This window comes from Gadus morhua, chromosome 2 (assembly GCF_902167405.1).
Source record: "Gadus morhua chromosome 2, gadMor3.0, whole genome shotgun sequence".
NCBI lineage: Eukaryota > Metazoa > Chordata > Actinopteri > Gadiformes > Gadidae > Gadus > Gadus morhua.
Window position 1 is genome coordinate 15,929,175 of NC_044049.1, and position 24,229 is coordinate 15,953,403.

The 24,229-nt window shown below is 48.3% G+C and overlaps 1 protein-coding gene across 3 annotated transcripts in view; it reads right to left on the reverse strand.

The window, feature by feature from the left end:
- Nucleotides 1-471: 471 nt before the first annotated feature.
- cep112 (centrosomal protein 112) overlaps nucleotides 472-24,229 on the reverse strand; it is a 112,288-nt gene continuing 88,530 nt past the window's right edge. Inside the window, exons 24-27 of one of the 3 annotated variants that reach the window (XR_003979741.1) lie at nucleotides 11,187-11,276; nucleotides 3,284-3,385; nucleotides 1,161-2,344; nucleotides 472-740 (exon numbers count right to left, since the gene is read on the reverse strand). Coding sequence is in view for 2 of the 3 variants with exons in the window: in XM_030379753.1 (XP_030235613.1) it covers nucleotides 700-740; nucleotides 1,161-1,221; nucleotides 3,284-3,385; nucleotides 11,187-11,276 (294 nt within the window). In the remaining variant the exon portion in view is untranslated. Of the gene's footprint in view, nucleotides 769-1,160; nucleotides 2,345-3,283; nucleotides 3,386-11,186; nucleotides 11,277-24,229 lie in introns of all 3 variants that reach the window. The other 2 variants (XM_030379753.1, XM_030379762.1) reach the window with 2 other exon arrangements.

The following is a 24,229-nucleotide window of genomic DNA, read 5'->3' on the forward strand; positions in this document are numbered from 1 at the left end:
GCCTTCTCGGGTCTTTGGGTTTTTGGGGGGGCGACGTTAGGCGAGGCTTACCCCTTAGAGTCTGGGTCGAACCGCTCTGGGCTCGATTGGAGCCTTTGGTGAAAAACAGTTGAGTTGTGGGCCGAGGTTTGTAACACAGGACCCGATGACTGTAGCTTTTGGCAAGAGCTTTAAACGATCCACCCCAAGAGCTCTTTATCTTAAACAACCACAAACCCCCAAAACCCTCCGTGATCCGACGGCTCTCCCAACTGCTCCAATAGGGGCATGAACAAAAGGAAGGGGGCCATGCTTACACAGACATGGGGGAGTCAAGGCCGTGGGTTGGTGTGTTCTTACCGAGCTAATCACAGTGAACACGCCGGGGTCATGTGAAAACAAAAAAAAACGTTTTAATTGACAGGTTGACTGAACTAAGGGTATCCGCATGAGGTGAAAAGGCATGCAAAGACACAACACACGGAAACGGTGTTATAAAAGAAAAACACAAAAATGTTTTATTAAGAATGAATAACAACTTTTTAAATAGAACAATCATACTTCATTCAAAGTTCATCAGTTAATAAATACAGTGTGAAATAAAAAAACATGACATGAGTGCATAAAAAAAGATGAATATTCCAATGGCATGACGATTGGGTGAAATGCCGCCCCGGAAACAGTCAATGATGCTCACATCTGATAGGTCGCCTTCTTCCTTCATATTTCAATGGGTTGGTTGCTGGTATATTTCCCGTTACCTGTGTTAGAGAAGTGGTACGGCATTACCTAAAACACATTGTGACGCAAAATTATATTAAAACTCCATTCTGTTACAACTGCTGTTACTGGTTCTACTTCTGATGGTTGCTATCTCAAACTTGTAATTATTTGTAAGAGCTCATTTATGAGAGATGACTCCGTCGACTCATATGATGTGAATGATGAAAGAGGGAGCAGCATAATTTATACTTCTAAAAAATATAGAATAAATCTTATCAATGAAACATATGCATGTACATGCATGTATGAACACAACATGCATGACCTAACATGTCTTCGCACGCACACACACACACACACACACACACACACACACACACACACACACACACACACACACACACACACACACACACACACACACACACACACACACACACACACACACGAAAACCTACCCTTGCGATGTGCATCCAGATCCTCCTGCAGTAGCGAGGCTCTCTTCTGGAGGAAGTTGACCTGCAACACAGAAAAGCACGTGCTTGATGCATTCTGACCGACGTGCGTGGGTGGAGCTGTGGGAGGGTGGAGGGGTGGAGGCAGTACACCGATGTGGAAGAGGGGTTTGGGGGGTCAGCAGGTGGTGGTTGGGATGGAGTTTGTGGAGGAGGTGCTGGTGGTGGAGGTGAGGGAGCTTGTGTTGGTGGTGGTGGAGGTAGGGGGTCGGGGGCTGGAGGTATTGGTGGAGGGGGGTGGGGGCGGAGGCCACCACGTGTTAACCCACCCTCGCTCCGCTACAAGCTGGGAGTTTATTTATCAAGTGTCACCAGGGCCTTCTGAAAATAAACCCCAAACTCGGCCAACATGGGGTCTCCCAGGCGGGCAGGCAAACCTCCAGCAGCTCGCCAAGGAATCCACATTGTCCTGGAACTAACCGTACCCGAGCCCAGAGAGCATTCCTTCATGTCGGCGAAGGGGAGGGGGAGAGACCTTAGAAAAGTTATAGCGCTTCGTTTTGCGTTTCGCCGCCATGTGGAATATGCAAATCCCTGTGGCAAAATGTGGCTGGACTGAATTCCGCCCCCCCCCCCCTGTTTTTTCTACCCCCACCTCCGTTGCCGCCACCGCCTTGTCTTTTCTCCACACAAAATAAATAATGCGCCGCATGTGAAGGCGGTGCCGCTCGCGAGCTCCATCCGATAAACATATCCGATCGCAGAGCTGCTGCGCTGCGCTGAAAGGGGATACGGATGGAGCGCCTCGGAGCACGAGGTGGGTTCTAGCAGAGGAACTCGTGGTGCCGTCAGCTCCCCTCTCTCTCTCTCTCTCTCTCTCTCTCTCTCTCTCTCTCTCTCTCTCTCTCTCTCTCTCTCTCTCTCTCTCTCTCTCCGTCTGTCTCTGTCTCTCCCTCTGCTTCAGAAAAGGCGCCTTTTGTTTACTTTGTAAACACGGAGGAACCGAAAGAAAGGCCTCCACTGCAACTCGGGCCCCAGTGAAACTAACAAGGACCAGGGTTCCTCTGAGAAGCTCTGTGTGTGTGGCTGTGGGTGGACGTTTGTGTGTGTGTGTGTGTGTGGTACTGTGTATGGATGTGTGTGTGTGTGTGTTCTTGCTGTTGTGGAAGGGAAAAGGACTGTGTGATCTGATGGGCAAAGAAAGGGAGGGAAGAGAAGTGAGGGAGAGCGGGGGGGGGGGGGGGGGGGGGGGGGAGAGAGAGAGAGAGAGAGAGAGAGAGAGAGAGAGAGAGAGAGAGAGAGAGAGAGAGGCATAGTTCAGAATGAGGGCCATGTTTGTGGCAACTGGTTAAATGGGGGGCACCATTTGACTAAACCACCCAAACAACAAGTGGTACAAAGCAACTTGCAACAAGGGCATCTCGTCACAGATAGCGTGCCAGAGCAATTACTGGTGGTACGGATCCACACTGTCGCTGGGGCAGATGGGAGAGCTACAGGCACACACTGTGGGGCTACAAAACACCAAGCCTCCACTGTGAAGGTTCAGAGAATGGCCAGAAGTCCCAGTGGATCCCCCAGTACTCCCACAGTATTCCACAATGCAAGGTCGTCCAAAGTTACAGCGCTGAATGACAAATTGTGTGGTTTGTGTGTGTGTGTGTGTGTGTGTGTGGGGGGGAATATCAATACACTCTGAGACAAAGTGTTATTCATTAAATGCGAAAGCAAGACATAGTAAAGATCCTACTAACATTAAGTTATTAATAATAGTTGTGATATTGTAATTATTGTCTGTTTCTGCATTTGATTTCATTATGGGCTTTTTGTGCTTTTATGAAGCACAAAAAGAACAAGCTAGCACCAGGACATAGCCTCAGCATAGTTTCAGCTCCTGTATCTAGAGTCTACATTTACATGCAGTCATTAGCAGAGGCTTTAACACAAAGTGCAGGTGATAACAATCAACCATATCAATCATGCCGACATCTGAGTAACAACAAGAAGCCTGCAAGCGCTGTTGCAACATTTCAAAACAGAACAGAGTGTAATGTAGCAACAGGAATCTGTGGGTCCTCCTCCTCCTCCGCACCCACACACACACACACACACACACACACACACACCTGGGCCTTCAGGGAGGTGATGGTGTCCTCCAGCTCCCGTTGGAGCTCTGCCGGCAGTAGGCCTTTGATCCTCACCTCGCAGTCCTGCCGCACTGCCGTCACCTGGTGGGGGTGGGGGGGGGGGGGGGGGGGGAAGAGAGAGACACACCTCATGATTGACTGTCACCTCGCCTCCAGTAGGAGTAATGACAAACACAACGAGGTCAACATGGCGGCAGGTTCAAAGGCGAGCGCGACACAGTGATCGCAACACTTTGGCTATTGTGCCGCAGCATCAGACGCACACAAAGGCACTGTGCAAACACAATTAAACAAATACGCACGGCTCACCTGTCGGCCTTGTTTGCTTAGTTGTGGTAAAGAAATTAGAAATTCCCGGCACAACAAGTTAGTTTGAAATTCCTCTCCCTCAAGGTGGCATGATAATTCATACGATAACAACAAACTATTATATCCATCATCAAAGACGTTTGACATAATGGTTGAATGACTTCCTTGTAATTTAGGTGTGGGTTGATCAGCCCATTACAAGCTGTTTCAACATCAACCTAAAGTGACATCACACGGGACGGTACCCACCCATGTGGATGACAGATAGATCCACCTATACCAGTCGGTACAGTCCGCCAGGAAGGCCGCTAGACCGAGCCGCCCGGAACACCAGATCATACAAACGGGGCCCTTTGAGAAGCATTCATCTGAGTGGCTCACCAAATCCCTGCAGAGGGGAACTGTGTGAGGGTTTCATGGTTTCCACGCGAGCGGTGCAGCGGTACAGAGGGGTATCCCTTCTTTACTCGCAACACAGAGCCTCTCTCTCTCCCTTCACAGCTCCTTTATGTCTCCGCAGGGGGTCCGAGGCGAGCCAGGCAAGCCGGCCTCGCCACAAACTCCCCCTACTGGCGACGGAGGGGACTATGCAATCTGGTCAGCGCACGGATATGGGCATGACACAGCCTGGGCTTTTGGGACTGCGGTGGCGGGGAAAAACACATCAAACGCGGCCGGTGGGGGGTGGATGGCTAGGCTAGGCTAGCTAGCTCAACTGGGGAGGACTGGAGGAAGTCTGTCTGGGGCTAAATTACACTCTTCAAAAACCAGAGTTTGATTACAGAAGTTAGAAAAGGTTTGGTTAGGCACACAACCACCCCTCCAGTTGGCCTGCAAAGATGCACATACACACACACACACACACACACACACACACACACACACACACACACACACACACACACACACACACACACACACACACACACACACACACACACACACACACACACAGGGATGCACACATGCACCCCCAAACACAGAAAAGAGAGGGACTACATTTATAGTATCGTTAAAGTGTTTTACTGCAAACCGTCGCTGCCAGATTGAAACGGCTGAACCTACTCACTTGTGCTTTCAGTGAAGAGTCAAACAGAGCCAGGCAGGGCAGGTTTCTTTGCTGACCGTCTGGGGTGGCTGTGCAGAGCGCTAAACACTAGGACGCCATTCACTTGTTCAAATTTCCGGGATTTACCTACGTAAAACAATCCGGATTTTCCATGTATGGTAATGCTGCAACATGCTCTTCCGGAAGGTAACCAATCACAACGGAGTGGGGTTGGCAGGAGGGGGGAGAGGGGGCGGAGAAGGACGAAGCCGAGTGCTGACAGAATGCTGAAAGCGCCCAGATGAGAGGGAGAGTTTCCCGAAAATCCAGTTTTCTGTGCTGTGATTCGGGTCAGGTTGCTCTATAGGAGTCATTAATAAGAAATTAAGAACAGAAAAGTAGTATAATAGGAGATCTTTAATGACACATATATTAATGACTTTGATATCTGAAGCTTTGTGATAAATGTGTATGTTAAAAGAGAGTAATCGCAGCCACAAAACCTGAATGCAAATGTCCAGCTTACCTAGAGGTAATCCATGATACTTCCTACCTCGGTTCTTCTAACCTCTAGCGTCGGTCACTCTTCCAGGAGAACACAGTGAATATTTACGGTTTGAAAAAGTTTCCCCTGAAATGATTTAAATGTTTGCTGGATGTAACCGATTGCTCGGTTTGGCCTTGGCTAACGTAGCTCTCCGGGTGCGATGAAGAGGGGCTTGGAAAGCACTTCAAAGCTGAGCCCCCCCCCCCCCCGCCCCCCCGCCCCTAGTCTTTAACAGTCCCAGTCTATAACACTGAGCTGCTCATTGTCTTGGCACAGGATCCAGTACATCAGACTTCGCCAATCCTTGCCCTGCCCCCCCCCTCTCTCCCCCTCTTCCTCCAGCCTCTGCCCCAAACAACCTATTCGTTTTCAAACTATTGAGGCCAACGATGTCAGGGTACGAGTCCCATCAATTTGCAGTAAACCAGAGGGACTTTCCAGGACAATTTCACCATTTCAAAGTAGGAGACGATGAGAATGTAAAAGAGAGGCCTTAATCAGGGAGGCGGGAGATCTTTAATTGAAGCGTTCCTTCAGCAACACTGGGGGGAGTTTTTCCTCTAAACGTCTCTCTCTATCTATCTATAGCCGCTTCTCTAGTCATAATAGAAAGGGCCTTCCAAGACAAAACAATTTGCCTCCCCCTCGCCCCAACTCCGACCGAAGCAAGCCAACAACGGTTGAATAAACTAAACACGAGCCTCCACTAGCTCCCTCGGTGCACAATTCCGGAGAAGTCCGGATCACAGATTCGAGACCCTTTTGAAAAAAGCGAGGCGAGACTCACTCACTCTGTGTCTCCGTCTCTCTCGCCCATCTCTCTCTCTCTCTCTCTCTGGTTGTGTTGTGTCTTCTGTGTGTGTGGTGTTTTTCCCCCCACTTTCAGAGTGCATGTACGAAGGAGACACCGCAGCAACGACAGATCCGCTTCTCTTGTCTAAATTACAAGCTGTCCTGTGGTGGGGTGTCCTCCCTCTGTATGGGACCATCCTATACATTAGCCTGAGCCAGGACGCTGGGGGGGGGGGGGGGGGTTCCCATCTCTGTGTACCTTCTCCAGCGCAGGGGAGGCTGATCGAAGCTGACAGGACACTCTGGCGTTTGCTTTAGTTTGTGTTGGTGTGTGTGTGAGTTACTATTTGTGTGCATATATTGTGTGTTTGTGTTTATGTGCATAGATGTGTGCGTGTGTTTGTTTGAATGTTAATCTGTGTGTGTGTGTGTGTGCATATGTTGGTATGTGTGTGTGGGTTTGCATATACATGTATATGTGTATGAATGGATGCATGTATGTGTGTATGCATGTGTGTCTATGTGTATGCAAATATATGTGCAAATGTGTGTGTGTTTGTGTGTGTAAGTGTGTGTGAATATTCCTTGGTAGTGATGTGATACAATGCAGTCAGTGGCCTAATGGTCCCCATGTGTCCCTGATAAGTGCTTGTGACGAAGCATTGAGCAACGAGACCACTTTGCAGTGGAGAGATTAGCATTAGCCTACCTTCGACTGTTGCTGTTTAAAGTTTGATAACCATTGCTTAATAGCTTGAAGGGTAGATACTAGCCTTTTATGTTCACGCCACTTTGTTGATTGGGATTTGCTGCCAGTTTATGACTGTATGTCGCACGTGCAGTAAAGGCTTATCTGAACATTTCGCATCCTTCCTGAACTGGGTTAAGGTGCGTTCACTTGAGATGCGTAAATATGCGTGCGTTGCAAGGTCGAGGTGTGGCTTCTGGAGCACGGGCAAGTTAAAAACACACAAGGAATAATCTGAACATCCGAAGCCATGTCCCTTCTGAAGCAACGCAAAGTCGCACAAAAGGCCCCTCCCCTACCTGAAATTGCCGCAGCGTTTTCCCCGTATGAAAGAATGAATTGGGTCTTAACACCGTGTCTTAACGCGTCTCAGGCGAACGTACCTCTACGGCTAGGAAACGACATTTGCCGTCATTGTATCTTTCCACCGTATTTTTTAGCTGCCTCTGCTTTTGACTCCATTTAAGAGGAGGAGCCAGGAGACATTGCTATGAAGATGGTGGTGTTGTGGCAACAAAGACCAGGGCCAATGAAATGGAATTGGGAAAAGATCATGTCTGTGTTGCTTCCTTCCTCACCAAAAAAAGGGAAAACGAGTAAAACGAGTATGTCTCCTAAATTCCCTGAACATCTGACATGTTTCCTCTTAGGAGGAAAGGATGATCTGCATTCATGTTCAGTTATTACTAAGGCCTCTGGTTTCAAATCTCTTGTTTTCCCTCCGTTACACACACAGACACAGACACACACACACACACACACACACACACACACACACACACACACACACACACACCACAAACCTCTCTCATGCCGTCTCTCTCTTTAAAAAAAACAAAAACACTTTGAGCGGCAAAGACGCGTTTGGTTCACTGACAGGTGGTGGCGAAGACATGATTGTGTGCAACACAGACTCCTCGCCATTAAAACAGATGCTGGGTGAGTTTGAACAACGTCAACGATTTGAGAAAAAGAAAGCGGCCCACCCCTCCCTCACTCCTATTTTCTCAGTCAATGACAGACTCCTGACGAGAACGAGAGACAGCCCAAGCGAGCGGGAGACACCAGAGATGAGAGTGCAAAACGAGCCGTGTCCCATTTTCTATTCTCCCTACGTGACAAACGTCGGAGCCAAAAGGACTTTGACTTTCTCTGAAAGAGGAAAGGCAACGGGATAAAAAAATGAATAACTGATGGTGCCTCTCTTCTATTTTTTTTTACCAAAACAAGATGGAGATGGGTGTTTGTTGCTGATGAAACAACCGTCTTCTCCCGCTACTGAAGACGGAGTGAAGCAGGCAGTCCCCCCCCTCCTCCCCCACGCCCTACTCCTGGCTGTGCTAAAGTGACAATGTTTCATCTAAATATATAGTCTTTAGATTGAGGCTCAGACACCCCCCACCGGCGCGCTCCGCTGCTGCTGTCACACGGAGAGGACTCTGACAGCTGCCAGCTGAACACCTACCAGGCCCCAGACACTTTGAACGTGCGCGAATCAGGTTTGTCGCCGTGGCGCCGATGTATGCTAATGAGCGAAGGGTGTGGTTTCAGCTGTGTCGGTAGGTGGGCGTTAACCCTTTCGGGATGGGGGCCGAATGGGAAACGCGGGGGGCGTGGGGGAGAACACTAACTGACAGCAAGGTGATCTTTCTGAGGGGGGGGGGGACGGGGGGACGGGGGGGACGGGACGAAAACGTCATTGGTCCATAGGGACAGAACCAGAGCCGTGTGAGGGGAGGTGAGGTGGCGCGTCACAGGAAGCAGTTGGTCACAAGGTTCAATTTGCCTGGTTAATATAAATTGAGTGATTCCATTACAAACACTCTTTTGGAGAAAAAGGAGACTAGATACAATACAATACAATTCAATACAACAGGCGATAGGAGTGGTTGGAGAGCAGAGAGACGATATCATAAAACTAAAGTTAAGATCTTAGAAGTGCGGGATGGACTGGCGGCAGGAATAACAACACGTACCAGAAGACGACCACTAGAGAGAGGAGTGAAGTTGCGTTCAGCATGCCTCTGTTACTCAGTGAGCGCAGATACAGAGAACAGTAGATACAGCTGGATTGATCCCCCCCTGCAACACCCACACACACTTCATTTCATCAACCTCCCAAGTTGCGTGGAGAATACATCTCAACCACAGCGCTTGCCGTATCATCATATATTTATACAAAAGACTAGTTCTTGGAGGGCGGGGGGGGGGGGGGGGGGGGGTTAGGTATATGGGCTCCAGATCTGCCATTTTGGATCAGCGCAGCCTTCAAGGCTGCTGGAAGAGAGCGGCAGTCAACATCTGTGTGAAGTCTGGGCAGAGCTGCTCATCCGAGTGCGTGCGACATCGTGTTACAAAAGACGCGTCCCGGCAGATGTTCCAGCACAGTGGAGGTCAGGAACTATTATGTCCACATACGCACCAATGGACGCGAGTGCACGTGCACACCCAACACACACACACACACACACACACACAGATCCATGCATGAGCATTTAGCAACACTTGCGCTGTGCACACACCGCATACACACACTCAAATAAACAAACATTGCGCCAAAAAGGTACAATTGGGTAGAGCACCAGGGCTGTGGTTGAGGAGGTTAATTGTGACATGGGTGGACAGTTCTTACCTATACACACGCTAATTAAATAGTTATTAATACTAATCATCATTTATTAAGTATGAATGAATCACTTCCAGCCAGCCCGAACAGCCTAACCCTTAGCCCGTCAATATGAACAAGGGCAGGCTAGTCTTGCGGTTGAGGTGGAGCTAACAAACAGTACTGGGTTTGGGTGCCCCTGTCCTCACCCTTGAGCCAACACATTCTGTTCCCTCAGTGGCTTGTATCTCCGTTCTGAGGAGTCTGCTGTGGACACCAGCCGTGGCCCGTTGGCTGAAGTAGTAGCAGTCACAGTAGTAATACCCTGGAGCTGGGGACCCACAGGGGGCCGACATCCCTGCTACTGCCAGGGAGCCCAGGACAGGGGACGGGGGACTGGGGGGACGGGGGGAGAGACAACAACAACGCGGCTAGCGCCTGCAGGACTGGCTCCGTGACCCGGGGAGACCCCAGCCATGAAAGGTCCCCGTATTGTGGATTTATGAGGAGCAGACACTGAGGTGTGTGGTGAGTGTGTGAAGTGTGCGCAGGGGTCAGGGGTCGGTCAAGGGCGGAGCCCAGAGAGAGAGCTTGTGAGGGAGAGAGACAGAGAGAGGAGCAGAATGAATACCGTACTGTGCACACCATGTCCACAAAAGAGAGCTGTGTGTGTGTATATGTGTGTGTGTGTGTGTGTGTGTGTGTGTGTGTGTGTGTGTGTGTGTGCACGCACGTGTGTGTATAATGATTAGTCATATCTTCTCTGTGTGATGTCAAGGTCAAAGGAGAGCCTGATTACAGGGCTGTGTGTGTGTGTGTGTGTGTGTGTGTGTGTGTGTGTGTGTGTGTGTGTGTGTGTGTGTGTGTGTGTGTGTGTGTGTGTGTGTGTTTGCGTCGCACATTCCTGGCCCGCAGCGCTGGCTCTTGAAGCCGGATCTCAAGGAATTTGGGAAATGTGCGAGGGGGGCTATAGAGCGAGGAACATGAGAGTGGGTTGGAGGAAGCGGGGGAGGGGAGGAGAAGGGGGGGGGAAGGGAGGAAATGAAAGGTGGGGTCAGGTGTGGCCTTACGTTCGGTGTCAGGTTCAATGGTGGAGGAGAGGGGGGGGATTGTGGGGAGGCGTTGTCGGAAGTGAACGTAAAAGTCAACATAAAACACAGATGAGGGAAAGTAGTATGGGTGGGGGGTCCGGTACGTCAGATACAGCAGATAGCAGAATTAACTCGCCAAGTGGATGTATATGTTGGTTTGGTACGCCAATGTGGCCAAAGTATTGTTGGGAGATAACGTGAATTGCACCTTATGTATTGCTCTACGTGTGATAACACAGATTTTGATTTGATTCTTTGACCATGGAAAATGTCTGGACTACGCACTGTTGCTAGCCAGCTGTGTAGAGGCGATACATGCTATGATATTATTGATGGAAATTCTGCGCCTGCCATCACATATGTTGTAGTATAAACACAAAAAAGTATTCAGTTCATGAGCTAGGTACGAATTTTGAATGTATAATTGAGTAATACAAAAAAGTACTGTTTTGGCAAACAGGATATTTTGGCATAATTAGTTGAATCGATGAATAATAGGACTGTGATGAGCTGCCAAGGTGAAAAATGCATTGTTTTATTTCATGTTTTCTTCAACAAGAGAGGGAGAGAAACAGGAAAAAGGAGAAAGAGCGAAAGGGAGAGAGCAGGCAGAGAAACAGAGACATCAGATACAAACAGGTGAAAAGAAAATAGGAAAACAACCAAAAAGCAACAAAGAAATCTGAGAGAGAGTGAGAAAGAGAAAGAGAGAGAGAATAGTAAGAGAGAAAGATTGTGATACCTGTTCCTGCATCTCCAACTCTTTGTTGAGCAGCTTCTTCTCAGAGGAGTGCAACTGCCGCTGTAGACCCTCCGCTTTTTCCTGCAAAGCCTGGGGGGAGAGAGAGAGAGAGAGAGAGAGAGAGAGAGAGAGAGAGAGAGAGAGAGAGAGAGAGAGAGAGAGAGAGAGAGAGAGAGAGAGAGAGAGAGAGAGAGAGAGAGAGAGAGAGAGAGAGAGGGGCTTGGTTGAGTGACGGATCGGTTGGAGCAAGTACATTGATGTTCGCGGTACAATTGTTTTAAAACAACAACAACATCAACATCGACAACCCAAAGACAGCGGGAGAGCGACATGAGCGTGCATCTGCATTTGACTGAGAATGGAACACACAGAGCGCAACGCCTTACACAGTGTTCTTTACATTCGCTCAACCTGCACATCTTCAGGGGAGGAGACAGGGAAGGATGAATGAACTCCACTCTCAGAGTGTGTGTGTGCTCGTGTGTGAAAGAGAGAGGTAGCGTGTGTCAGAGAAGGAGAGAGGAAAAGAGAAATGAAGCCTGCGATAAGTGTGTGTGTGTTTAGCAGAACTGCCTGTGTGTGTGTGTGTGCGCGTGCGTGTCTTCAGCAGACGTGCATGTGTGTGTGTGTGTCTGGGAGAGTGAGTTAGAAGGCTAATAAAGTCATGACAGTAATTACTAGGAAACTGGCCTCATTAAAGAACCAAACTTGTCTCCAGAGTGTTGAGAGAGAGAGAGAGAGAGGGAGAGAGAGAGAGAGAGTGTGAGAGAGAGAGAGAGAGAGAGAGAGAGAGAGAGAGAGAGAGAGAGAGAGAGAGAGAGAGAGAGAGAGAGAGAGAGAGAGAGACTTTCCAGTGAACCTGTGTGGTAGTTGTGTGGAGCAGCCACAAGAGGACTCTTTAGGGGTCGTTAGTACTTTGGTGACAAAAAGGATGTGCGCGTGTGAGGTGGGGGAGGTATCTACCTACACATCACTAAGTGGATATGAATAACTTCCAACACACATTGATCCGAGTCCCCCATACCCAGGGCACCAAAGAAGAAGAGATGGATTGATTTTCACTTTATGCTATGCTTTTCTGATTGAAAGGGAGGAATGAAAGAGAGAGAGAGACAGAGAGTGAGAGAGAACTCTCTTCCTCTCTCTCTGAAAGAAAAAAGTAATATAAAAATTAAAGCAACAACAAAAGGGAAAAGGCAATGGAGAGGCAGAAAATGAAGGCGTGTGAGTGCGTGTGTGTGTGCACGCTTGCATGCACGCACTTGCGTGTGTGTGTAGGCCTGCTGGGTAGAGCAGCGGGCTGTTTTTCTGTTCATGCCGGTAACTGATAGCAGTGGAAAGAAAGGCACCAGTTCCTGCATGTGACACACAGCACCAGACCTTCGCAGTGCACATGTGGATCCTGTGGACTCTTTGATTCGCCCGGGCAGCACAGCCAGGCCTGCCGGCTGTCTGCACGTAGGCTTGCAAGTGCATGCGCACACTCGAAAGGCCAGGAGAGGGAAAACTCGAAACTAAACAAACCGCACATGTGAGACAAACTCACAGCCATGAAAAGACAGCACACACACACACACACACGGACAAAGACAAACACACAGATGCACACAGATGTGAAAAAAGACACATACACAAATTGTGTTCACGGTGTGTGAGGGAGTTTGCCAGGTGTGCGTAGCACCCTCACTCTAAGCAAGAGCTAAGCCCCCCCATCGCACTCACACATAAATCAAACACACAATCATCATGACCACCTGGGGTGTCAGGGTCACTTCCTGGCTGACCCCCACCCCCCCCTCCCCTAAGAGCCTAACCCTCATGAGAAAGTAACATTGAAGAAGCATAGCGAGCACACACACACACACACACACACACACACACACACACACACACACACACACACACACACACACACACACACACACACACACACACACACACACACACACACAAATATTGCTACATTTCTTTATGACGAAAGATGAGCACACATCGATGTCACCAGGTTTCAGCCCTTGACATTCGCTCAAGAAGCCAACCAAAATCAAGCACTAAATCAAAACATTAGCATTCCCTTTCTCCATCTCTCGTCTATTCCAGACTTGATATATTTTGCCCGTTAGTGAGTAACAAGGAATGAACTCGGGATAAACTCTCGATTCCAAAAATACACCCACAGCCTTGTAGCGTCATTGTAGTGCACAGGGGTAAAACATGCTAACATAATGACATTTGCCTAATGGGAACTGCACTGTATGGAAGGGCCGGGCTCCATAGCAAACACCCCGAGCTGGTGTTGAGCCAGTTTGATCCCTAGTTAATTGGGGTGTTTCCATGGTCGTCACGTTCCCTGCCCGATCAAAGCCTGCCTCTCTCCATCATTTTGGATACAATTACAACCCCCTTGCCTCCTGATTTCATCAGCATCATTGCTTCAGATTCTGTTTTGACGTCAACGGTGCGAAAGGCCCGCTTGAAGACACCGGAAAACATGTTATTGACTGCACTTCTTTTTATCAAAACATTTTTAGCGGTCAAACCATCAGTAACACTAAATTCCATTCCCATACCCAATCAAAAGAGTTTGTGGGGGTGAGTGTGACCCACACCTACGCTGTCAAATTAGGGTGGCAAACAAATGACTTCACCCTTTCCACCCCCTTGCCCCCCCCCCTCTGCCAGCTCCGGGCAGGAGGCGTGGCATGTGACACAGATGACAACCAGCAGAGAATCATGGGAAACTCCCGGCTCCACCCCGTATGCACCACCCACCCCACCCCGGCAGGGCATCGGGTCCATTCCCCGCATCCTGACACAGCATCGCAGGCTGAGGTCTTCTGGGAAAAGGCCCTGTCCGCCCCGCCTCCCCAAACAGTGACACGGCGCTGGGCCCTTTCATGTGGCCCCCTGGTTTATTTAGTAAAAACAAGATGTCAGCAGAGCGGGAGCAGAGACCATCGCCTGTCTCTCGGCGAAACAGGAAAGACAGATTTGGGAGTGGATGAGTCAAGCGATGATTAGAAGGCCTTTGTGAATCAGAGAGGGATGGGGGGGGGGGAGATGGTGGGAGTCTTGAACGCATTATGCCGGGATCTGCTCCGCTAGACATGTCGGTCACAGACGTGTTCCGGGGTTTACGGGACAGACGGACAGACAACGGGAATGAGCACACAGATGGCGTAACAGATAAACATAGGGGGGTGTTTCTTGTAAGGAAGATTTATAAAAGTACAGATACTTCCACTGAAATGAAAATAATTCAGGAATAAAGAAACTTATCCTCGCAAAGCGCTGCTCTAGAGCAGCCTTAAATGACTGAACTGGTAATAAAATACATTGGCAGTTCTTTGGCAAAAAAACGACACAGCCTACACTAACACTGCAACATAAGGTTCAAGGGTAGGGTGTCCCTGATTCCATTATTAAACGTGTTTCTAGACGAGTCCCATAATCGACGGGAGGATTCCCACCTCACAAATGGCCTCCCCTCCTTCACACCTGACTGGACCACAATGGACTGGAGATCCGAGCAGACCTCCAGGCGAAGCTCAGTCCCGGGGGTACCGCCGCACCGAGGAGGCCCTGCTTCAGGCCTTCCAGCCTGGGGGATTCGTTTTACCTTGGGGCACCGTGTATGGTTATCTATGGCTATGGTATTGTATGTGTTTCTGCGAGGACTACCCACCGGTTACAACCGTAGTACCTGTCAGCCATATCAATTTCTCCCTCCCTGATCTGCACTTCAATCCAGCCGTCTTTCACTCTCACTCATGCGGAGCGTGCATGCACCGACACGCTCTGTATGCACGCGCACACAGCGCCCCATGGACATAAAAACATTTATGTGTGTGTTTGTGTGTGTGTGTGTGTGTGTGTGTATGTGTGGCTGTATGTCTCTCTTTACGTATTTATTTGTGTATGTGAGTGGGAGTGTCTGTGTGTGCGCATGCATGTATGTTTGTCAATGTTTTTATTTATGTCGGTGTGTGACTGTGTGTGCGTGCATGTGTGTGTGTTGAAATCTCCAGTAGATATTGCATCCTGCAGAGTTCAGTGAATAGGTGAGCACCTGGAGGGACCAGAGGGTTAAAAGAAAAATAGAACGAGGAAAAGAAGGAGAAGAAGTAAAAGAGAAAGGGGGAGGAGAGTGGGAGAAACCTTTCAGCGTCTCTCGGTTGATCTCTCTCCTCACCTTAGGTGTAACCGTTGACTGTCTATTGGTCTCTTCTCACATTTTCATTAACGTTGGACTGTCTCTCTCCCACTCTTCAAACCTTTCCATTGACTAACACTCCTTCGCCTTCTCTCTCTCTCTCTCTCTCTCTCTCTCTCTCTCTCTCTCTCTCTCTCTCTCTCTCTCTCTCTCTCTCTCTCTCTCTCTCTCTCTCTCTCTCTCTCTCTCTCTCTCTCTCTCTCTCTCTCTCTCTCTCTCTCTCTCGCCCCTGCCTTTCACAGTGAACTCAAAGGACACCTCAGAGGGATTAGGGAGGTGGCGAGCGTGTGCACGTGTGCGTGCACGGCCGCCAGCAGGCATCAAACAGCCTCACAGTCACCACCGGTGGCACAGGTAGAGGCACGCATTAATATTTACACCGCGTCCTCACAACTGAGAAAGAGAGATAGGAATAGAGAGAGGAAGACGGAGAGAGAGAGAGTTAGTCCACGATCAATCCTGCACCGCAGCTTGAATGTTGAAGTACGAAGAGCACACAGGCGGAATGACGCACAACAACAAGTACAATCGCAAAACCGCACACAGACACACATCCACACACCCAAAAACCCCCACACACACACGGGCACACACACACACACAAATATACACACACACCCACACGCACACGCACACACACACACACACACACAGAGAGAGGCCTGAGTCATCTTTCCTGGGTGGTCCTCCTGTGTAGATAGGGAAAGTATGTTTCCCTGGGGTGAAGTGGGAGCGAGAAGAAAGGACAGGGTGGGGAGGAGAGAGAAAGAGAGAGAAAAGTAGGAGTTGCAGTAGAAGGGAGGAGGAGAACAAGGCCAGGGGCCCCGTTCAACCTGCTGTTTTGTTAGGAGCCGATCTACGCGGGCCCCTCTGTCTGCAGCGTGCTGTCAGAGTTTCTTCTGGATTAAAGAGATCCTTTAATGGCACAAAGGCTGGACATGCACGCACACACACACACACACAGAACAGAATCATGTATTTATGCATACATCTACTTGCGTACACACCACTGTGTGAGTGTGCGTGTACAGTATATATGTGTGAGATTGTGTGTTTGAGATTGTCCGTGTGTGTGTTTGTGTGTGTGTGTGTGTGTGTGTGTGTGTGTGTGTGTGTGTGTGTGTGTGTGTGTGTGTGTGTGTGTGTATGTGTGTGTGTGTGTGTGTGTGTGTGTGTGCGTGTGAGTATATATACTGATGTAATGTAATAATAAATAATGAAGGAGACTTAAAGCTGAAAGAGAGAGGCTGACAGCAGACGAGCCTCTGTGTTCTCCTCACTCCTCCTGTCAAAGCCCTGGTCTGAAGGGAGGAGGAGAGGTGCAGAGATTAGGGGGAGGAGGGGGAGGAAGAGGAGCAGAGAGCAGGGGAGGAGGAGGAGGATAGGGAGGAGGAGCACAGACTACAGAAGGATGAGGTAGAGGAGGTGGGTGAGGAAGAGGAAGAGGAGGGGAGGAGGGAGAGCGGCTGGTTTCTCCTCCTGAAGATAGGAGAGCATTGTGTGCAGCAAATGAGAGTTCTGCTGGAGCTGGATGGATGGATGGATAGATGGATGGACGACACTGTGAACAAGAGTTCTGAATTCTTCGGCCTATATTCTGAACGATTTGGGCTAATATATTCGTGGTAAATTTCAGAACATAGTTTATGGCATGCAGGTATAGTGCAATGCATGCATATATCAGTACACTCAATCGGCCATTACTACTGAATCCTTGGTTGAAAAGTTCACTGTCGGCAGAAAAGTCTAAAGTTGGTAGATAGAGTGATACGGCAGTGAGGACAATGAGACTATGTGCTTATGACGCCCCCCACACATACAAGCACACAACGTCTCTCCACTCTCAACATGCTAGAAAGAGAATAGCAAACTGTTCCAAGAGAGGAGTGCCATATGCCACACACACCGACGTGTCCTGTCACTGAGTGTCATTCTCGTACTGTGTTCAGCGTCGTGCAACAGCATTAGTCCCCCCCCCACCCCCCCCATCGTAATAACCAAAGCACTGTGTTAAAAATATAACATGGTTCCTACTCAATTACCAGTGGCTGCCTCCACGCTGCAGCCCCATGTTTACGCTGACAATAAACGCCAATAAAAGAGGGAACCTGTGGCTGCAGAAGCCGGCCTGAATGGCCAGGTTCTCATGGTAAAGGGTCCAATTACAGTCCTGGCCATTCTGGAAAATTACAAGGAGACTTCCAAACAAAATTATTATTACATGTATTTTGTGTTTTGTATTTCTATATATGTATGGATATATGCAACGGGACACTGAAGTAAATTAGAGTGCTGTGTGCTGCCGAGACGATGTGTCATGGAGCCAGGCGGTTGCCGATTGGCCGGCGGCACACATCGACGGGCCTGCTGTTGTTATTGTTGTTAACATTGTCGCTAATGCAATGTTGATGTTGTGTTATTGCCATGGTAACGTTTATGCCAACATAACGTTCATGTAATATGACTGTCTTGTGATGTTTATGTAATATGAATTTATAGTGATGCACTGTTAATTAATGCCAGTGTCATATGAATGTATTGCGATGTAATGTCAATGTGAAACAAATTAATGGGGATGTGATGTTGATCACATATGAATGCCGTGATCTGCGTGGCGTGATGGTAGCGTGGTATAGGGATTATGGAACCGCGGTACGTTTCATGCTGGAATTTGATGTCATCCTCCTTTTCCATGCCCTCTGATAAGACCAACACACAGCCAACCACAGACGGGCATTAGACACACACACACACACACACACACACACACACACACACACAGTTGCACACACACACACACACACACACACACACACACACACACACACACAGTTGCACACACACTCTTAAACAAAAGCACAGTTGCAAACACACTCTCATACAAAAACACACTCTGTCCCACACACACACGGCCCTTGAACGTACTCAGTCGGCGGGAAGCCACAGTACAGTAGCACTTTAAGCTAGACTTCACTGGAGACCCACGCATCATCAGCAGCATCCAGTGCGGCGGTCAGGTAGTCAACGGTAACGAAGGCCTGAAGCGCAAACCTCGGAGCTCCTCTCTGCTGGGGGAGCACCGCCCCTCACATTGGGCAAACAAAGATGAAGTGGAGAACCCGGAGAGCACCGGAACGCCTCCCAGAACTGTGCTTTAAACAACCGAAAGAAACCAAAGAAATGTATCTTTATAAGACGCGCACGCACACACACACACACACACACACACACACACACACACACACACACACACACACACACACACACACACACACACACACACACACACACACACACACACACACACACACAAGGAGAATAGAGAGGGCTCAAGAGAGGGACAAGAATAGAGTGAAGCTTCAAAAACTTGAGCAGAGAAACGCACAGTTCAAGGTTGACACACAAAGAACATAGGCCCACGTCTTCTTGAAGAAACACACGCAATGTGCCCACACACACGCACGCACGTACACACACACACACACACGCACGCACACACATAGAAACTTGAAGGATCCCTTTGCTCGTGGGAAGGGGGTGCATGAAGAACAGGTGCGTTGCAGAGGCAAAGTCATCCTTTCAAGCCCCTCTGAAACAAATGCATATATATCTCCACACATTAAGTTACTATGTTACACTTGCTATACACTAAACTAAATGACACGTTCATTGTAATCAAACTTATGCATTAAAGACACATTGATAACATGAACCTATTCTATACTAAAGTACATTACACTACCAATAGGACATGACAAAATGCTAGACTACACTAGGCTACTCTATGCTTAATTACTCTATGCTACATTAAACTACACTACTATGCTAAACTTGTCTCTGCTAATCTACATTACACTATTACACTATGTTACACTATTCTCAGCTACAGTACATTACACTATCCTATGCTAAGCTAGTCTATGCTAAGATGATCTTTTTTTAACTACATAACACTACACTAGGCTACTCTATGCTGAACTACATTACACTACCGACTCCACACAACCCTAGCATGGTTTATGTGGAACGTACACCCCACCATGCAAACCTCTTCTCTGCTAAACCAGAGTGCATGTGCAATACAAGGCTGGACCTGGATCAGAAGGAATAGCTCATAACTTGACTAGTTTACTTATTCACTGTGATGAAGGGAGAGAAAGGGAGAGCGAGAGGGAGAGAGATAAGGGTAGAGAGACAATGGTAACTGCTGCATTATGTAATAAACCTGTGGTCTCCTATGCCAGAGGACACAGCGACTAGGCGTCCGTCTTTCTTTCTCTCTCTCCCTCTCTCACTCTCTCTCTCTCTCTCCCACTCTGTCTCTCTCTCACTACAACAAAGGTTACCGCTGGATCAAAGGTGTCTGCATGCGCACGTGGTTGTATACGTTTGTGCAAAACACACAATAATGTGTGTGAGTGTGTGTGTCTGCAAGCCCATGGTTTATTGAGTTTTTGTCGGTCGTGGTGTTAGAGTGTCAGGCAAAGAGACAGGGGCCCTAACTCAAAGCTGTCTTTGTGGGTGTGTATGTGTGTGTGTGATGAGTGATGGAGAGAATGAGGGGCGGTGGTAAGACAGGCAGATATAGTACAGAGGTCTATGTACAGGACAGATACAGAAACAGCAACCCAAAGGTGTGTGTGTGTGTGTGTGTGTGTGTGTGTGTGTGTGTGTGTGTGCGTGTGTGTGTGTCAATGTGCAGGCATATATGTGTGTGTGTATGTGTGTGTCTGTGTGTGTGTTAATATGTGCTATGAACACATGTGGTTGTGTGTGTGTGTGTGTGTGTGTGTGTGTGTGTGTGTGTGTGTGTGTGTGTGTGTGTGTGTGTGTGTGTGTGTGTGTGTGTGTGTGTGTGGCAGTGCTTGGCAGCACAGACAGGAAGCGGTGCTGTGGGAGCGGGAACAGCCGTGGTGATCAAAGCCCAGCCGGGTGACACCATGGGTGGAGGCCATTGTTTATTCACCAGCCACCTCTCCCTGTTGGCAGGGCAAGGTGAGCATGTATGTGTGTGTGTGTGTGTGTATGTGTGTATTTGTGCGAGTGTGTGTCTATCTTTGAGTTGGTGTGGCTATGTGTTTGTGTGTGTGTGTGTGTGTGTGTGTGTTAGTGTGTGTGTGTGTGAGAGTGTGTGCGTGTGTTTGTGCACAGAGAGAAGAAGCTGAGAAATACACAGAAGACGAGTTTGAGACACAGTTTGAAAGGTGGGGACAGACATCAAGAAAAGAGAGAGGAGGCAGGTATTGTGTGTGTACTTGCCCACCTGTGTGTGTTTGAGTGTGTGTGTCTTTGTATTTTCACTTGGCAGGCTTATGTGGGCTGGAGTTCTGTCAGTTTGGCAGCTGCACATTTCAGAATGAAGCACACACACACACACACACACACACACACACACACACACACACACACACACACACACACACACACACACACACACACACACACACACACACACACACACACACACACACACACACACACAGGCTTCACTGCGCAGAAAAAACCAACAACACAGATAACCTTCCTCCGTTTCCTGCCTTTATCCCATTTCAGTTGCTACTTCAAACACACACAAACACGCGCACACGCATGCGTGCACACACACACACACACACTCAAAATCAATCAATAAATTGTGCAGGAATATGCACAATACGTGACATATCTGCGAGACTCTGGACGGGTTGGGAAACAGGAAGCGGTTTGATTGATTAATGTGTTACCGTGGTTTTAACATCACCCCCCACTGCCGCCTTTTCCGTCCTTTACCTGATATGACCAGAGTGGCCAGATAAAAGCAAACACAAACTCTTTCATCTTCCCCTTGTTATTTGAAGAGGACACGGTTCCAATATGTTCAGCTGACCTACTTCCTGTTTACTCCTGTTTTATCTGTACAGTACAGATAAATGTATCTAAGGAACAGGTATGGAGATAGTCAGTACAGACACATGTCATCAAGGAGTAGGTAGGGGTTAGACAGTACAGAAACATGCCTTTAAAGGAGCAGGTAGGGGTTAGACAGTACAGATAAATGTCTCTTAGGATCAGGTATGGGGTTAGACAGTACAGATACATGTCATAAGGAGCAGTTAGGGGTTAGACAGTACAGACACATGTCATCAAGGAGTAGGTAGGGGTTAGACAGTACAGAAACCTGTCATAAAGGAGCAGGTAGGGGTTAGATAGTACAGATACATTTCATAAGGAGCAGGTAGGGGTTAGACAGTACAGATATATTTCATAAGGAGCATGTATGGGGTTAGACAGTACAGATACTTGTCATTAAGTTGCAGGTTGAGGTGAGACACTACATAAACATGCCATTAAGGAGCAGGTTGGGGGTAAGAGACCAAAGATACATGTCATTAAGGAGTAGGAATGTGTTTTACAGTGAGCTTCTACGGAGGTGTTTCGATCCCAGAAACTTTCGACCACAAAAAGATGCATGAAAGAACGTCTAAATAACATAAGCTATAGAAGAATTAAATAATACAGAACACGCCAAGATATCCTAACCTCTTTCGTTGCTGTGTAACATACACATATATTTAAGTACTACACGCAAGTATGAGTAATAAAAGTACATTTATGTCAAATACTAACCGTAGCCTGTGGATGGTGGACAACGATTTATTAAAGTACTTCTGCTCTATTGACACAGTGAACTTAATAAATGATCAGCAAATAAAGCATTTACCTGCTGCTTGTAAATTTCGTATGGAGTTTTAACCTTTTAAACTCCATACGACGAGTGCAGAGCAACATTTTGGTCGTTATTTGTCAATACAGCATACAAATTTTGAATGTAACAAAAAATTACAGACAGGCAATTGCACATTAGCGTTCCTTTGGTTTGCACAGTGTGTCCTCCCGTGATAACATTGATAAACTTGATGACCATTTAAAGTGGCTTGAAGATGACAAGGCCTGAGCGCCATTCTATAGTGAACGCGGCAATCGTTTGTTGCTGTAATGTTACGCATTGTATGTGTAGCAAATGAACCGATGATCCTATCATGGAAATCTATATGTTGTAGGTTTTTCCCATTTTTTCTTTCAACGGTTATCATTTATGATCTAGCCCCGCTGTGTGTTCTCCCATATGGGAACTTACTAAACATAAGCTGAGAAGGCTCAGTACATGTTGGTTAATACATACAGAGGATAACTGCCGGTCATAACTGCCTGTGCCGAATTGCCGAACGAAGACAACTAGAGTTTGCACGCAACGGCAACCACGCAGGGGCCTCTGGTCTTTTAAAATTGCCCATGTCACAGATGTTGGGGAAAACATTTGCCAGACACATAATTCTGATGGGCGGGAAAAACAAGTCAGCAGGCAAGAATAGCATGTTCAAGATTAGCGAGACATTCTAATAGCATAGAAGTAGATATCATGAGCTGATATCTCACTTATAAAAGTTCATTATTGATGGAAATCTTTGCACGGTGGTGATCTGATCAGCTTCTCATTCATAAACAGGATGGCTCAGGAGAAATAACAAATCTGAATCATTATCGCAAGGAGACAACTTCTGTTAAACATTCTCCAAGCAAATGGGGAATTGGTTACTGTGTTACTGATCAGTCTGTGTTGTTGCGCAGCCGGTGGATCAAAGCTGCAAACACTGGCCTTCTCCTGGGTTGGTTCCTCAATGAGCAGACAGGGTCAGGCAGAACACTCTAGCAGGGGCTGGCTGTTTGACTCCCGACCCAAAGGTACTATGACAATCAACAGTCTACCTGGAGGCATCTTTGAGTGAGACAACCAACCCTCTACTAGCTGGCTATTAATAAAACATTGATTCTGATACTTTTGGTTGAAAAGTGTCTGCTAAATAAAGCCATGGTGAAGAATGACGGGGTGCGATTTCCTAGTGGGTTTGTAGTTCTACATGTCATCTATCAGGCCTGACAGAGTTGAACCAGGCCAGGGCCAGCCGGCACAACCGTTGAAGTCTATGCCGGGCCGACACCAAGGGGGAAGAGGCATTTTGCTTCCAACACGTGCGAGACACACACACACACATTCAAAAACACACACACACCCCTACACACACACACACGTTCAGGTCTACAGCGGTTTGCATCAGACACTTTGATGTTTCTGATGCTGTTGCACCAAAAGAAGTGGTGGATTATGGGCAACGTGCACGCCAGCTGGCACGCACGAGCACCTTCCAAAGCGGACCCCAAGCTCCACCTCCCTCCCAACTCAGCCGGAGCAACACAGGTATGAAAACGATATGAGATACGGAAGGAGCCATGAACATGCATTCATATTCGACACGAGTTTGACTGTCTGAAAGTGTATTCAGTAGACACAACAGAGGGCTCTCTCTGGTCCGGGTCACGCCTACTTGTGCTACGTCATGCCTAGCGGCGGAGCCCAAGAGGATTCTCAAAGCGGGGTTGGACGCCAGAGAACGCTGGCCAGAAAGGAGGAGGAGGAGGTGAACAACGCAGCGTGCATTTTCTGAACAACTGTTTGGGGATTATCCCGATTTTGAATATGTGGCTAACTTTGATGTCATTCCCCCCCCCCCCATCTATCCCCCCCCTCCCCTCTCCCATTGTCAGACCCCCCCCCCCCCCCCCCCCCCCCCCCCATGCTGTTCTCGTCATAATCCTGTCCCTTTGAAGTGAGCGCCGTGGAAACAATGTCAGCAGGCGACGCTCCGACCGACACCGGCCCGCTGACAGCTCTCAGCACACACACACACACACACACACACACACACACACACACACACACACACACGCACACACGCACACACGCACACACGCACACACGCACACACGCACACACGCACACACACTTCCCTGT